The sequence below is a fragment of the Gadus morhua genome, chromosome 6 (genome assembly GCF_902167405.1).
Source record: "Gadus morhua chromosome 6, gadMor3.0, whole genome shotgun sequence".
In the NCBI taxonomy this organism is placed as follows: domain Eukaryota; kingdom Metazoa; phylum Chordata; class Actinopteri; order Gadiformes; family Gadidae; genus Gadus; species Gadus morhua.
This window is the reverse complement of record NC_044053.1, coordinates 20,968,863-20,986,175: the sequence shown is the minus strand read 5'-3', so window position 1 is coordinate 20,986,175 and position 17,313 is coordinate 20,968,863. Positions and strand designations below refer to the sequence as shown.

The 17,313-nt window shown below is 46.5% G+C and overlaps 1 protein-coding gene across 2 annotated transcripts in view; it reads left to right on the top strand.

Annotated features, from left to right (window-relative positions):
* Positions 1-391: 391 nt before the first annotated feature.
* Positions 392-17,313, top strand: part of LOC115545053 (transmembrane protein 132C) — a 34,834-nt gene continuing 17,912 nt past the window's right edge. Inside the window, exons 1-3 of one of the 2 annotated variants that reach the window (XM_030357813.1) lie at positions 392-1,581; positions 6,222-7,122; positions 14,284-14,421. In XM_030357813.1, coding sequence (XP_030213673.1) covers positions 1,509-1,581; positions 6,222-7,122; positions 14,284-14,421 — 1,112 coding nt within the window. In that variant the 5' untranslated portion in view covers positions 392-1,508. The remainder of the gene's footprint in view (positions 1,582-6,221; positions 7,123-14,283; positions 14,422-17,313) is intronic. The other variant, XM_030357814.1, reaches the window with a different exon arrangement.

Below are 17,313 nucleotides of genomic sequence, written 5' to 3'. Positions count from 1 at the left end.
GATGCCCAATTTTCATGCACAAATAATTGTTTAAAGGAGACATATTATACCACCAGGTGTGATTGTGATTGGCCTTACAAGACGTTTCGAAAATCTGCCCCATATGACATCACTAGTGGGCATGTCCACCTAGATGTGTGCTGGATAGATCAGTCTACCAGCCTACCCAGTCGACTGAAGTAAACGTTACTCATCTATCCAGCACAGATCTAGGTGGACACGCCCACTATGTCATATGGGGCAGATTTTCGAAACGGCTTGTAAGGCTAATCACACACCTGGTGTTATAATATGTCTCTCCTATAAGTAGCTTTATTAATGGAAATTAAAAGTGTACTTTCTCGTAAGCTGGTCATTACCATCAGAGGGCACCAGAACCTATACCTGCTTCTCTGCGTCGACGGGCCGGATAGTGACCTACTCTGATCGAGTTGTTACCGAAAACCTGCCTTCGTTTAAACCTTGTAATCTGACACTGCTTCGGATGATCACTGCAGAGGCGCAGAGGTGCAGCCATGAGCGACCTCATGGACGGACCTGATGCTGATCACATTCAGTCACATGCATAAAGTAGACATTCATTAATATTAATTTATTTTAAATAAAAAAACACACTTCATGTTAATAACAATGATTAAAGACGAACTATAGTCTATCGTTGACCAGTGAGCCCGTTGCTTGTGTAAGGGACTCGGGGTTAAGTCATCCCCGCAGCTTGGTGACCGGATTCGGAGTGACAGTTGACGAGCTGAGCGCCCTGAGGACTGCGCACCGGAGCCAGTCAGTGATCTGCTGACAGTCGCTCGACACCGCGGGGACCTGGCGACGGCGTTCGCTGACGTCTGGAAACACCGCACCACGGGTGCTGCGATGTACGCGCTATAGCTTTTGCTCACATTTTGGAATCATTTCAGAACGCTTTTGTTATTTACATCGTAAAATATAAGTTTTTTGCGCACAAACTTGGTCGCGAGCGATCCCCATATTTCAATTAACGCTCGATCGTATTACAAAAACGCTTTTACGCACAACTTTTACGCATCTGATACTCCAACCATCGATTGACACCAATGGTCTGTGCTCGTGAGGACCGGGCGGACCGAGCGGCAGGTTGAACTCACACAGGTGTCGTTTAGTGCTGAGAGCAGATCAGCCATGGAGGACTGGACTTCCAGCACGCACCAGTGACCCAGACCCGGGAGAGGGGGACCTGCGTGTAGACCAAACCCGGGAGAGGGAGAGCTGGCTTTAGACCCAACCCGGGAAAGGGAGCGCTGCCGAGATCCAACCCGGGAGAGGGGCGCTGCCTGTAGACCCGACCCGGGAGAGGGGACTAACCCGGGAGAGGGGGCCAGCCTGTAGGATACTGAACCACAAGCCAGTGACTCAGACCCACCCGCGAGAGGGAACCCTGCCTTTAGAACCTACCGGGTAGAGGGGACGTCCTGCCTATAGACACAACCCCGGACAGGGGATCCTGCCTGTAGGATACTGAACCACGTGCCAAAATGAGTCTTTGCTGTCCGACCTGGAAGATCATAAACATTTTATTTGCAACATGTATTGCCGTTATCGCGCAAGGTATGTGACAATAACGTTGTTATTTCGGCTTGTCTATTTTTTATTGAAATTAAAATGAAGTGATTGTGTGTGTGTGTGTGTGTGTGTGTGTGTGTGTGTGTGTGTGTGTGTGTGTGTGTGTGTGTGTGTGTGTGTGTGTGTGTGTGTGTGTGTGTGTGTGTGTGTGTGTGTGTGTGTGTGTGTGTGTGTGTGTGTGTGTGTTTGTATGTGTGTGTGTGTGTATGTATGTGTGTGTGAGAGTGAGATTTCAACTTGTAATAAAATGTGCATGCTCCTCGACTGTGAGTGAAAATAATAAATTAGGAATAATTTATCATCATCGATCGTTGACAGCAGCAAGTGATATTAACTAATGACATATTGATCATGAACACATAGCAGGACATATAGTTTACTTGATTGCATGATTTGAATGTATGTTGTGCGTAACGATCGAGTGCACTGTACTGTATCATGTTGCTTTCAATATCAATAACTATACAGATGCTTCTTTTAAAATAATAGTTAAATGCAAAAGGACGCTTTAATACAGTAGCAGGCATGCAGACTTAAGGCACATTCACACGTGTGAACTAACCTTTAAACGTGGAAAATAACAAACTCAACGAGGGCCTTTATGACTTAGGAAGGCACAATTGACCGTTTTAAGGGAATGACGGCTGGCTGATTTTAGGTTGGTTCATAAAATAGGAAAATCGTGATAAAACGTATTTTTAAAGAAGCTTTGATGGTCTCATTGGCATTGAGATCTAAACCAATCGCTGCGGGTGTGTGTGTGTGTGTGTGTGTGTGTGTGTGTGTGTGTGTGTGTGTGTGTGTGTGTGTGTGTGTGTGTGTGTGTGTGTGTGTGTGTGCGTGTGTGTGTGTGTGTGCGTGTGTGTGTGTGTGTGTGTGTGTCTCTCTCTCTCTCTCTCTCTCTCTCTCTCTCTCTCTCTCTCTCTCTCTCTCTCTCTCTCTCTCTCTCTCTCTCTCTCTCTCTCTCTCTCTCTCTCTCTCTCTCTCGCGCGCGCTGTGTTGCGTTGGATTGCTATTGTATTAAGTAACTAGCCCTTATATATACATACTGCTCTGAACATGACTACTAAAGCCAACAATAGGCTGGAGGCTAAACTCGTTTATTGCCATGGCATTTACGAAACACCAAAATGTCATCTTAAGTTTGTGTCAGTGGAAACACTTGCAGAAGCTCTCTGTTTTCATTTGCTAGCAGCATGGGAAGGGGTTTGAAAAACGTACACGTCACATACAAGCCAGTTTACGAACCAAACAGCTGATTAAATGTAGGACGTTTGTCAATTTCTGCGGTGCTATTTAAAGCCTACTTCAACAAGCTGTTTGCACATATGGTATCAGTCATTACTGCACATTACGATTCATGGTGGTTGCTCTGGGTTTGTGCTTGGCAATTTAATAATTTGAAGATTAATTGCATGCATGATGAAGGTTAAAGGAGCGCATATTAAATTGAAATCAGTTGTGGGAAAAAAAAGTAGCCTACAATAGAATCCCACAGTCTTACAAGGGTGCACTCAAACAGTTTGTTAATTTGGGTGATTAATCAAGTGGAAAGATCACAACCAGACCAAGACCATGTGTTTGTGAGAAACAATTATTTTACACATAGGCCTACTACATATTCAAAACCTTTAATAAGATATATTTGTATTTGTGTGCAATGCTTAAAATACCTCCAACCTCTTTCAATAAAGTTTGATGTCATTGACACTATACTCTGACTCTAGAGCCTATATAGACTATGGCCTAGTCTATAGGCTCTAGAGAGCGAAGAATATTTTGTTAATGTTTTTAATAACATGGTTTGGGCCAGCTAATGGCTAATGGATGTTGCATAGATTGGTGACACCACTTTTTGCAAACACACATTTCAATAATAGTAGTGAGATATCATCTTCGCTCATAAGCCTTTTTGATTTGGAAACGGACAGAGAAGGCGAATTTCAATCCACCTGGAAGCACATTTTGTTGATTCCATATACTTGTATGTGCCATATACTTTTATGTGTGGCACAGGGATTCTGCGTTGCCCTGTGTGGCTGTTCTGCCCTTTTATTTCGCCCTTAAAGTATTTTGGATACTTGATGTAGTATCACCTGAGTACACAGATTACCTGTTATTTTCGCAATTCAATTAATACATCATTAAGTTTAGTTTACATTGTTTACATTGGCACTGGCTCCCTTTCTCTCCTACATCTTGGAGGCTAGCTGCATATGTAGCTCAGCTAACATGATGCTCTTTAGACCACAGTAGGGTACGGCCCGAAATATATACGCTTCACTGGTATGCTACCTATCTCATAACAATCGCAGCTCATCAATCTTAGTAGGATAAAAACGTATTTGCTAGCCTAACCTATCTTATTTTTTTACTTCTTGGAGAGATCTTGGTTTCTGTCACAGTATACTTTGGCAGTCTGTTTTGTAAACCAGCAGCCTACAGGGTGTGAAGGGCTCTGGACGATGCAGCCAACATAAGCAAAGAATCGCAAAGGGGCTTTCAGTTTTGGTTTAGAGACAAAGTAGTCTAACGTGTTACTTACCTCAGTTGGCAACACTTACGAACATACTACTTGCTAACGTAAAAAATGTGTTAAATTTAAAAGTAACTACCCAACGCTATGAAAACACGAAGCGCAATCTGTATGTTAGTCTTTAAAATGAGATGCCAGAAAGGGGGACAGCAGAACCCAGAAGCTTTTGGCCACAGGCTGTTTGTTGGCCAGTCTGCATGGGAGTCCTTCTTTCTAAGCTAGGCCCTTCATAAAACAAGTTGAAGCTCTCCTTTAAGTCATTCTGGAGTTTGGCACAGCTGGGGCTGCTGAATTTGCTCTCTTTATTTGCCAGATGAGCTTCAGTTTTCTCCTCACATTCAAGAGACAGTGGAAGCAATATAGGGCATGCCACACTATGGGGCTGGCTATACTAAAGCCACTGTCTAGCGTTAGTGGCTACCGGTGCAGCTCTGGGGCAGAGCATTGGGGGATTCTACCACCCTGGCCAGTGTTGACACCCTGCAGCCGCTGCCAGGCCCTGGATTTAACCACCGTCCCCATCTGTCACCATGACCACTGGGGGGCTAAGTGAGATCAACCACGTTCTCCCTGCTACCCCCGCCCTATCGCCTACAGACCCGAAGTTAACCTGTGTGCAGACAGGATCAGCCGGCAGGAAAACATGTTATCCTGAGGCCGGGCGTGTTGACGAGACGGTGACACGTTCTGTATGCTGTGTCAGCCACCCAGCCCGGCTCCCAGCAGCGCGCCCGCCTCCTGGAGGTGAAGGAACATGAAGGGTGACACAAATATATGTGCAACGCCACCAGGCGTGACGTCCGTGTTTATATATGGAGTGCGAAAACTGTTTATCGAGATCTCTCGAAAGATCGTGGACAGGCTGCATGTTGCCAGGTTCACTCGTCGAGCTGCGTTTGGCGGGTAAAAAAGTGTGTTGTTGTGGCCGCTGTCTCGAGGACCCTCACACATCGTACATATGCACATCTGAATTCTGATGCCGATCTCAAAGAACTTTGTTCATCTTCCGTCAGCCGTGCTGAAATCACAGTGAGAGGCTGATGCAACGGATCACTTGCTCGGATTCACACTGCAGCTAAAAGCCTGTATTTTTCTGTTCAGCCCCCTTTCTCACTCTGCGTTCGAGACCTGTGTTTCGCCCCATCCATTTCAATATAACCTCTACAGTAAACACATTAGGGTTATCATCCTTTGTGTTCACCCAGTAAGGTAATTGCATGATGTAGCTGGTCCCCAGCTCTAATAATAATCATCTGTGTAATCTATTAAATGGATGCTTAATAAGGACACACACAGCTCTAACCTCAGGCCCCAATGGATCATATAGAGTTGCAACCCCTACCCCACCCCCTCCTCCACCTCCTCCCCCACCCGGTCCTCCACCTCCTCCCCCATCTGAACCCCATCTGCTCCCCCATTCCTCCACTCCTCCCCCTGCCCCAACCGCTCCAACACGCCTCCTCGACTCCCACCCGCCCATCCACCTCCTCCCCCAGCCCCACCCATTCCTCCACCCTAGAGCTTAGCAGATCAGACCGCTGAGGGTGTGTGGTTGCTGTTTTTTTCTCATCCCGGGTTAGGGCCGGTCGGTACACATGATGCATGCTCTCCTTTGCCCTTTTCAGTAGCTATGACCTGAAGCTGGTTGGGTTCGCTAATGCCTTTGAATCATTTGAGTTGTGTATCGCTTATAAACAAGGTACATTACCAACAAGCACATAATTACAAAAGCAATCACTGTGACCCCCATATTGGGTTGGCTGCTTTAATATTGCTGCCATGATATCCCTCTGCGTCCATTTGTTATCCGCTGGTTTAGAGACTACAATGTCCCAAATCCTTTCGAATTGTAATTCATATGACTTCCCTCATGGACCCACTATGGGGATTTTTCTTATTAAATTGGAGGGTTAGATGATTTTGAGCGTAATAACTATGCACAAGGCTCGTTCCCCAATGGTCCTTTTAACTTTCAACTTAATTTAGTTTGTTTAGATCTGAGGAGACTTTCCTTATATCCTAATTCGTAACTTTAAAGGAAGCCTTCCCTCGATATCCCTAACACGCTTTTCTTGTCTTCGTCCTCCAGACTCGGAGAGAGGGGACGTGAGTGACAGCGCTAAGAGCTCGGTGCCTCTCCCCGTCTACCTGCCCGTCGACTATGAGCTGTTGGACGCAGAGTACTTCCTCCTCAAGGAGGCGGGCCAGGACTTCATGAGGAACTCCAGCATGGGGACCCACACACAGCCCTTCGTGGTGCTGCGGGCCAGTGGCCAGCCAGTGGTCAACGCCAGCTACGGCCCGCTGTCGGCCCAGCAGCCCGTCCCCCGGGACCTCCTGCAGGGCGTGCCGCTCTTCAACGCCCCGGGGGCCCTCACCTACAACTGGAAGATCCAGTCCTTCGTGCTGACCCCCAGGGTGTTCTCCTCCAAGCCCAAGGTGCGGGTGCTGTTCTACGTGGCGGGGCGGGAGTGGGGCGGCCGGCCGGCGGAGGCGATGGAGGAGCTGCCCTGCGTGACGGTGTACGCCTTCTGGCAGACCCAGGAGGTGAGGGGCTCCTGCACCCTGGGGGGCGAAAAGGGGACCTGCATGGCGGAGCTGGTGCCTCTGCCCAGCTGGTTCGCCGCCGCGGGAGGGGAGAGCAGCAGCAGCAGCAGCGAGAGGCAGGACCCGTCCTCGGGGAACCCCGTGGAGCTGTACTACCAGGCCTGGCCCAGCGCCGGCGGGAGCTGCAGCTCCCCGGAGGTGGGGCGCCGGGGGGGCCCGGGGGGGCAGCAGCGGCAGGCCAGGGTGCTACCGGTCACGCCCATGCAGAGGATCGGCAGCTTGAGGCTGCTGCAGGTGCCCAAGGGAATGGCCACGCTGTCGCGCCTCAAGCTGGGGAACGCCATCGTCATACGCACCGCGTCCAAACCGCTGAAGAAAACGGACATCGCCACCTTCTACATCCTCATGGTCTCCTCGGCCCAGCTTCTCAACTTCACTCTCCGGTAAGTTTTTTCGATTTCCCGATTACGAGGTGAAGGAGGAATGGCTGTTCTTTAACCAAACAAATCGAATTGGTACGATTCAGGATATATTTAAATACATTTTTGTTCATGATATCTCGTAGAATCCCATGGAGGCTTTTTAACAGCGGTGTGAGTCCCCTTTCCTTATTTCTCCTGGAAAAATGTGTTCCTAATAGACCAAGTCAGATGGAGTAAGAGAAATGTAATTCATGGAAAATATAATAATATAATTATTATAATTATTACTCAGATTTTAGTACCCCAATTTTCCAAATCTGGGATAAAGAGTAACATATATTGTAAACATCGAGCATGTTGTGTATTGCGAATCCCAAATTCTTCTGAAATATCATGTTTGGATTGGAATTTATTGATTTAGTTTTAATCGTATTATCAGTGCTGCTCTCCAGTTGAATGAATGAATGTCATTCACATCATGCTGGTGAGGCAGAGAGATTACCACCTGAGCACTGTACTGACCTACATATCGCACCCACTTCATTGTATTACGGATGGTTTTATGGCCGCTCACTACATTAAACCTCATGTGATTATTATTAAGCAGGACTTAAAATAAAATCACATTTCAACAGATCACAGTCAAATCCAGTCAACGTAGTCCCAAAGAAATGAAGGCTAGCTTGCTCAGAGGCATAGATTTGTTTTATGGACTTTCTAGTTGACCATGAGAATGTCATTCACCCGGTAGCATGGATTCATTACTGTGCTAAAGCGTTTTGGCATCCCATTACGATCTCTGGGATCTTTATTATCTCTTTTACGAAGGCTTTGACTCAGAGGTTATCGGACATTATTTGCTTTGCTTTTGCTGTCTTAGTCATCTGTGAGCATCGCAGGGCTGCTCTGCAGTGGAGGCTTGTTTAATCAAAATGACAAGAGAAGATGCCGCTCTATTTCCCTTATTCTTGTGTCCTTGTTTCTTCCCTGACTAAGCTCTGATGCAGAAAATGAACTCCTGCCGTTCCCCTCTTGTGTTTTTTATACACACTGATCTCTTAAACCCATACTGTCCTTTTAAACTCAGTTCCCGGTTGTTTCCAAGTAAACACAGAACACCACTCCTTTCCTCTCCCCTCTTATCCTCTCCTTTCCTCTATTCTCCTCTTCTCCCTGCTCCTCTCCTCTCCTTCCCTCCTCTCCTCCTCTCTTCTCTTTTGCTCTCCTCTCCTCTCCTCTCCTATCGGCTCCTCTCTTCTCCACTCCTCTCCACTACTCCATGCTCCTCTCCTCTCCGCTCCTCCCCTTCTCTCCTCTTCTCCTCTCCTCTCCTATACTCTTCCATCCTCTCCTCCCTGCTACTCTGCCCTCCACTCCTATCCTCTCTTCTCTCCGCGCCTCTTCTTTTCTCTTCTTTTCTCCCCTCCTTCCTGCGCCTCTCCTCTCCTCTCCTACTGTCTACTCCAATCAACAGTTGGTCAATTCAGTGCCACACAGCACCAGGCAGGCAGTGGTTGAGACCTGTCCTTGTACAAATCACCAACAATAGAACAGACGGCTCAGTGGCTACCACCAGTACACAGGAAATAATGAATTTACTGCTGTGCATTTGCTTCCACCACCACCACCACCAGCCGCACCACCACCACCTCAGCCCTCAGTCCCCGTAAGGCCATTAGCACCGTCCCACCCCCAGCACCCCGCCCCCCTGCTGCTTGTTAGGTCATTAGCAGGCCCCGTGAGTGGTCTCCGTAACAGCTGTCTGTGTGCTTCATCACTGTCTGAACGGCCCATTTAGTTACGCTGAAATACCCCCTCGTCAGCCTGGTCGACCCGCTACCGGGAGTAGTGAGTGAGTCAGAGGCTGGGTCGTGTGTGTGTGAACATGTGTGTTGGGGTTGTGTGTATATGTCTGCGTGTGTTGGGGTCTTGTGTGTGTGTGTGTGTGTGGGTGTGTGTCTGTGTGCGTTGGGTTCCTGTGTGTGTGTGAACATGTGTGTTGGGTTTGTGTGTGTGTGTGTGTGTGTGTGTGTGTGTTGGGGTTGTCTGTGTGTGTGTGCGTGTGTAGGGGTCGTGTGTGTGTGTCTGTGTGTGTTGAGGTCGTGTGTGTGTGTGTGTCTGTGTGTGTTGGGGTCGTGTGTGTGTGTGTCTGTGTGTGTTGGGGTCGTGTGTGTGTGTGTCTGTGTGTGTTGGGGTCGTGTGTGTGTGTGTTTGTCTGTGTGTGTTGGGGTCTTGTGTTTGTGTGTTTGTGTAGGGGTCGTGAGTGTGTGTGTCTGTGTCTGTTGGGGTGTGTTTGATGTCTGTGTGTGTTTGGGGTGTGTGTGTGTGTGTGTGGGTGTGTGTTTGGGTCGTGTGTGTGTGCGTCTGTGTCTGTGTGGGTTTGGGTCCTGGTTGTGTGTCTGTATTTGTTGGGGTTGTGTGTGTGTCCCTGTGTGTGTTGGGGTCATGTGTGTGTGTGTCGGTACGTGTTGGGGTCGGGTGCGTGTGTCCATGTGTGACGGGGTCATGGGGTGGGGAGGAGATGAATCCACACCTGTCTGGCGCTGGAAGTCATCCCTCATCCTCTGTGACGCTTTGATAAAGGTCGAGTGCACGCACCGTTAACGTGAAGGTCAATTAGTTCCGTCTCATTCCGCCTGTGCTCGTCTCTCAGCGGGAGGGGCACGGCGAGCACCTCGTCAGCTCGGGTTTTTTATTGATTTATTCATTATGTTGTTAATATATGAACCAGTTATGAACTCCAAAGAGCATACAGGTTTCATGCTAGCTTGTTAACCTCAAGGTTTTCGTGATTAAAACGTTATCCTGTATCACTCAGTGCCCGCCCAGCTTTATCATATTAAATGCATGCATGTATTATTATGCACGCCTTATTATTCATCATTGGTTTGCGTGCTCTGACTCCTCCCACTTGGCAGCCCAATGCCTTCAAGGCCCCACCGGCTCCACCGAACTTACCGATGACAAGCACGTAGCTGATCACCAACGATCAGCTACGTGCTAAACGACGGACATTTGCTTGCATAATTAACCATTGCATCTGTTTCTGATTGCATCGGGGTGCAACAGGGGCCCAGCGGCCCTGAGGCGATGTGTGGAGGAAAAAAGAACGGAAAACAAATCCGCTAGGAGGCGTGATTAAAAACACCATCCCTCCATCTAGCATCCATCCCTCCATCTGTAACTCATCCAGCCATCATCCATCTGTTTTCCCCAAGCCGCCCTTAATGAGGCGGTGAGTCTGGGTCGTACTTCACAGGTCACCATTACTGTTGCGGCCGGCTTGTCTGCTGGTCGACACTGGGGCAGTCTGATCCTTCTACCAGGCTCCACCGCCCAGTTTGTTCCTGTGTTTTCCTTTGGAGCCTCGAAATTGAGCCTTTAGAGAGAAATAACTGCGCAACAAAACAAGAAAAAAAGTCAAGAGAAAGACTACAGAAGACACTTGGAGAGAAAGAGCAAACAGCACGACTTGCATAAGACATGGGCCAAGGGGCTGGGTTGATCGTGTGTGACAGAGGTGGAGAGGCCATGTGTGTCCTAGTTTGCAAAGGGAGTTTATGTCTGCATGGAAGGATGCCAGAGGTCAATGCATTTGTGTGTGTCTTTACATAACACATGCACCTGCGACATCACGTCAGTGTTGGTGTGTGCGCACATGCATGTATGTGCGTGTGATAGTCTTTTGGCATGTCTCGTGAGTGTTCTCCTGCTGAGCGTGTGCTCGCCAGGGACTGAGGGGAGTATGTTAAGGAGTATGTAAAATATGAAAAACCCTGCTGCCACTCATGCCTCACCTGCTCGGAGGTGAGATGGATGGCGCGCTCGGCAGCCAAGAGCTGGTTCTCTCACACTCTGTCAGCTTCAGTCTCCCTGGGCATCCGTCTTCCCTGGCCTGTTGGAGCTCAAGTAGCAGGCTCCCTGGCCCAGCCTCCCCCGTGCCTCCTAACCGCAGACATGGTCTCTGCTTCTCTCCATCCACAGTTTAGAAGCCGAACAGGGAAAGTAAATCCTTTGTTTCTTGGAACAGTGCCTTCAGGGCGGGCTTTCTTCTTCTTCTTCTTCTTCTTCTTCCTCTTCTTCTTCTTCTTCTTCTTCTTCTTCTTCTTCTTCTTCTTCTTCTTCTTCTTCTTCTTCTTCGGGGGGGAAAGGTGCTGGTAAACTTGGAGATTATCCGGGGGATCTGAACTACAGGCTGGCCACGCTGATCTCTGTGTGCACTTTGCGGTGTTTTCTCAATGCAGGCCAAGTCGTTCTGCAGCCATTACTAGCTTAGCGCCCGGGGGATTGGCCCGCAGTTCAAGATACATGACATGTCACCACCCTTACATCCATGGCTGCACAGGATTAAAGTCCAATTTTCTGATAATTCCAATCCTGCAGTCCTTCTGTAATCTCTGCAGTTAGAGACACTGATGGAATGTAAAAGTTGAAATGCATGAAACCTGAAAAATTATAATCAATGGTTGAGTCCTTTAGATTTTCAGTCCATGGGAGGATATGAGCTGGCAAGAAGATCCACTTGGAACAACTGGGTGATAATTCAATGTGTTATTGATCTTATGATGTTATAATATCTGGGATTTCGGATAGAAACTTTTATTTATTTACATATGGAATATAGAAATAATTATAATTTTCACTTGTTGAAGGCTGAAAACATATATAAATATATATCTATATCGTTGTTATAGTTGCTGTGTTTGGGCTAAACAATGAATCCAATGACTGTATTTTAAAAACTGCAGTAACTGTATTCATGTAGCAGGTTATTACTGTATTACTGCCTTATTTCGAGTGCTGACCTATCAGATGTTGCTTCTGCGGCGTCTGAGTCGCCCATGGCTCCATCTTTTATCCCTACTCACATAGCTTCATCCCTCAGATGAAAGATGGCGCCCCCACTGCGCACGGCTCCTCTTCATGTACTCTGGCTCAGTGTTTGTGTGTGTGTGTGTGTGTGTCAGTGAGTGGGTCTGGGCATATGTGAGTTACTTTATTTGTGTGTGTGTGTGTGTGTGTGTGTGTGTGTGTGTGTGTGTGTGCGTGTGTTTGTGTGTGGCTGGTTCAACCCAAAAACACCATCAACATCAACATCGACCACGTTCCCGGTGTTTAAAACCCGCAGAAACATGAAAACAAAGCAGAAATAAATACATGTATTCTACAAATTCATTTCAAAGGGACTTCTAAAAAAGACACTGAACCCCACTGAAATGCCACTCTCTCCCTTCCCCGTGTATGTGTCTCCTGCGAATGCACGCAGGCAGGGTTTAAGCATAACAACCCTACGCCATAGCCGATGAACCCCATCCTTCCCTGGAATCACACAGAACTCGCATCATAAATAGAAGACCTTTATAGGAGACGCAAAAAATGTACGTATGTCTCTCTCCTGTTGCACTTCAAGCCCCGAATCAAGTGTCTAACATGCTACACTCTAAAGCCTGGCCACCAGGATCCAAGGAACGCCTGCACCATGGCAGATAGATTTGACCATGTGGCAGCTAAAAAAAACAATTGCTTAGACTTTTTTAATCTAGCAAGTAAAAATACGGTAATAAATGCTGTGGTGATGAGCACGAGCAGCATTACAGGATGTTGATGTGTGCATACACTGGCATATTGACGATGTGAAGCGTTCACAATAAAGAAAGGAGTTTTCAATGTAATTAAATAAATAAACAAAGAGGGACTGATGGACTGAAAGAAAGAAAGAAAGAAAGAAAGAAAGAAAGAAAGAAAGAAAGACAGATCCCGGTTTGCTGAACGCGCCTCGCTGAATGTGCTCTCTCTATGCTCTATGTGTCCTTTGATCAATGGTCCACACACCGAGAATGCAGGAAAACACACACACATGGGCATGCATGCGCACACACACACACACACACACACACACACACACACACACACACACACACACACACACACACACACACACACACACACACACACACACACACACACGCACACGCACACGCACACGCACACACATTTGATGTACTTTATTTGATTCCACATTACAAGTTATTATCATTTTAGGAACCAAATGTGATGAATTATCCAACAACTATTTGACCAACAAACATCTTGTTATGGGAACATTAAGGGTACAGGAAACATCTCCTTTTCCAGATGAACATGCTCCCTATAACAGCTGATATTGAGCAGTACTTAGCTAGCTGTCTGGCCCTTCTTTTACTTAGTCCACTGATGTTAAGTCCACTGAACACCAGCCTATGCACATGGCCTAGACTGCCAAAGACAAGACACACACACACACACACACACACACACACACACACACACACACACACACACACACACACACACACACACACACACACACACACACACACACACACACACACACACACACAGACACACACACACACACACACAGACGTATAAACACACACACACAGGGACACACCGATAGACAGACACGAACACGTGATTATACTTCAATTAGATGTTAATGTGTTTGAACGCATCGTTCTTCTCTCTCTAATTGTTGCTCTTTAGTCTGACTGATGGCGCGCACAGGGATTCACGGCTGACTTTGAGAGTCCTGGCCAACCGCTACTCCTTGCCAAGCTGAAGATGCACTCAGAAGCAGATTGATGAGACGCCTCTGAGGTTGATTACTCTTTCCTGAGAGAATCGTAACGCGCTCTACGCGGTTTTACAGCCACAGTGTTTATGGGCAAGGTTTCAAAGTTACGCCCTGTCACTGTGTGTGTATAGCATGTAGAAGGGGCGACCGAGATCCAAGCAGACAACCTTCTGTTGTTATGCTTCAGTGCTGGAGTCCGGGTGAAGAAAAGTGTTTGTAGTTTTGAAGTCCAACAGTAGTCTTGTTCGAAAGAACGTGATGGATGTAACCCTGCTTCAAAGTAAATCTGTGATGTTTTTGGCAACAAATGGGACATCTTTAAGAAGAAGAGAGTATATAAGTGCAATGGATAAATAGATGAACGGATTAATACACACCAATTCACTGGAATTCGTATATCAACTCTGTTATATAACACAACAGAATATATCCGTAATAATGAATAGCCGATGTGCCAAACTAATGATTGTCGGTATGTTCTGAAGCTCTCTCCGGAGTTACGGTAGAATAATTCTCGTCTACCTTGTCTTTGACCTTTCTCTCCCATCTTCTTTTACCTTTCCCAGAGCCACTGTAAAGAAAGGGGTAACCTTTCGCACAGCGACTCCCACCAACACCCTGCTGTGGGACATGACGCTGGATACGGGGACGGATGGGACCATCAACGTGGTGTGTCAGAGGACAGCTCCCATACCCGGGAAAAGGTAATGTTCAGACTCATGACATCAGTATGACTACTCTACCGTTAGCATATATATTCAACGCGTTAGTATGGTTTCATATTATAACTTATTTTGTGAAATAGACTGAGATCAGTTATTTTACAGTAAGGTTTTTGTCCGATGTCAGACAAACATTAATACAAAGTAATTAACAGGAACAAAATTAGGGATTTCTGATTGCAAATGAATATCACTCAGTTATGTAACTTACACTCAGAGCACAAACCATTGAGATTCAGCCCTGATAAAGGGCTTACTCCAAAGACAAGTACTGCTAATGCTGATTGTTGGTGATGCAACACCATGGAAGTAAATCTGTGGCTTCGGATTTTGAAAATAAAAAGCCATTGAATTCTTTGCACAGAATATTTATGCATTGAAATAACGTCCGTGGATTTTTTGCCTCTGAATTTAACTCTTAAAATTCAGAACAAATAATTTTCAGCTTTATTTCTTCAAAAAATTCTCCTAAAATATTTTCACCATGCCCAAATTCAACAGGCCAAAGTCAGCTCCAAAATTCAATATGTGAAATTCAGCGTTAACATTGAGGGACCCAAGGAAGAGCAATCAATCCTAGATACTAGATTGTGTACGAGCAAGGAGAGTGTGTTAGGCTACGTTTACACGATGAACAGAAGACGCAAAAGTGGCGTCGCGTCTTCACTTTTTATTCCGCGTTTAGACGAGCGTTTTCGGGAGGAAATCTGCGTGCATACGGTGACGCAAAAGTGTGTGGAATTCAATTGGGTATGCATGCCCGGCGGCTAGGTGGTGCTGTGATACACTATCACACAACACCGCCATGTCTGAGCGCATGCGTAGAATCTTCCTTCTTCTCTTCCCCGTGCCGCAAAAACCAAAAGATCCTTCTCTGTTCAGTAACTATCTGTACATATCCTGTACATTTCGTGGAAATACTCCTGTACGCTTGTTAGAGCTGCCAGAGCAGCTTGAAGGTCCGATGCATGGAAATAATCTGACATGTTTGTTTATTTCCTTGTACTGGCACATGTATGTGACGTAAACGCGTACGCGACGTGAGCAGATCTGAGCAGTGTTTTGCGTCTGGGCAGTGGAGACGGAAACGCTACGGCGGAGCATATTCAACTTTTCCACTCTGGAGGGTGGTTTCAGATTTATGCATTTTCATGCCCCAAAAACGCCGTCACCGTCTAAACAAAAGGTTCTTCCGATAAAATATTTTGTCGTTTTTACCCGCAAGCGTCCTCGTGTAAACGGGGCCTAAACAGAATTCTGCGACCCACCGAAAAGTGTGACCCCAGGGGGCGCTGTCTGCAACATGCACGACTTTGAAGAGTAGACAGGCATGAAGTCGTTCACATGCGGAAACATGGACGTTCTTAAAACTTAACGTTTATATCGTCATCTATCACTTTGATTGGGGGAATTCGTTTTGTGACACCGGGCGCAGTGGCGCACGTGAAGTGGCTGGAGCAAAAAGGTTGATATGCCTCTGTTGTGGCATAACAAGAGCGCAACGAGCGTGCAGAGCCAACACTATTTCGCATCGAGTGACATGATACAGATATGAGGATGACAAATTAAAAGCAGTTTGCTGTCGGGCGAGGCACGCTCGGGAAGAAGCGCCACTGGTGCTACAAGCTGCTGCCGCTTGAGTTGCACAATACTGTCGGCTCTGCGCTCTCCTTCCAGGCTTCCACTGTGGGCAGCGGGCTTCAGATTGCCCCAGCATCAGACAAAAATGTAGGCAAAGGGAGCTTGGATCGCCCCAAATTGGTGCCTTAATCAATTGGGCTCCTTAACCCACCACAATTACCCTTACACTGCATGTCAATCTAGCCAAGTCACTGCAATCACACACACACACACGCACGCACGCACGCACGCACGCACGCACGCACGCACGCACGCACGCACGCACGCACGCACGCACGCACGCAAGCACGCACGCACGCACACACACACACACACACACACACACACACACACACACACACACACACACACTCACACACACACACACACACACACACACACACACACACACACACACACACACACACACACACACTTCACATACAGGCATTAGTTCATTGTTTATTTCATACTGCAGTAAAAAAAAAAAAAGAGTGTGTGCATTAAACACATAAACCCATTTTATTTTATTTGATTAGCATTTTACAGACCGATACAATGGATAGGGCGTTTCGTAAGGTCCACCACCGTTGCTTCTCTCCCCATAAAAAGCTACAGTCAATGTTTAATGAAGTTGATTTACCTTTGAGCATTTCCTATTATAGGCTACTATGTAAAATCCTGTTTAGAATTAACGTTTGTATCAAGAAAAAAAGAACCAGCGAGTGACGCTATTCCCGCTCTCCATGCTTGACCGCGATCTAGCATCTAGGATGGATTGCTCTTCCTTGGGTCCCCGGATTTTAACACTAAATTTCATGCATTGCATTTTGCAGGTGACTTTGGCATGAAAATATTTTAGTTGAATTTTTTAATGTCTAAAATTTCATTTTGAATTTTATTTGATTGAATAATAAAGGTGACAATTATTGGCTGAAAATGTTAAAGAGTTATATTGGGAGGCAAAAAATCCAGATACTTCATTTCAATGCATAAATATTCAGTGTGTGAATTCAATGGCTCATGAATCAAAATCCGATGGCCCAGATTTACTTCCATACACCACTCTCTACTTGAATAGACAAAGGCTACTTTACAATCTAGGAAGTTGAAAAGGCTTTCAGGTACTCATATTGTGTTTAGATGAGAATGGAGGAACTGGTTGAAGTCATTAATGATGACGAATCACAAAATGATTACAGTTTATTGCGGCATTGATGTGTGAATTGCAGCATTGATTCAAGGGAACACCCA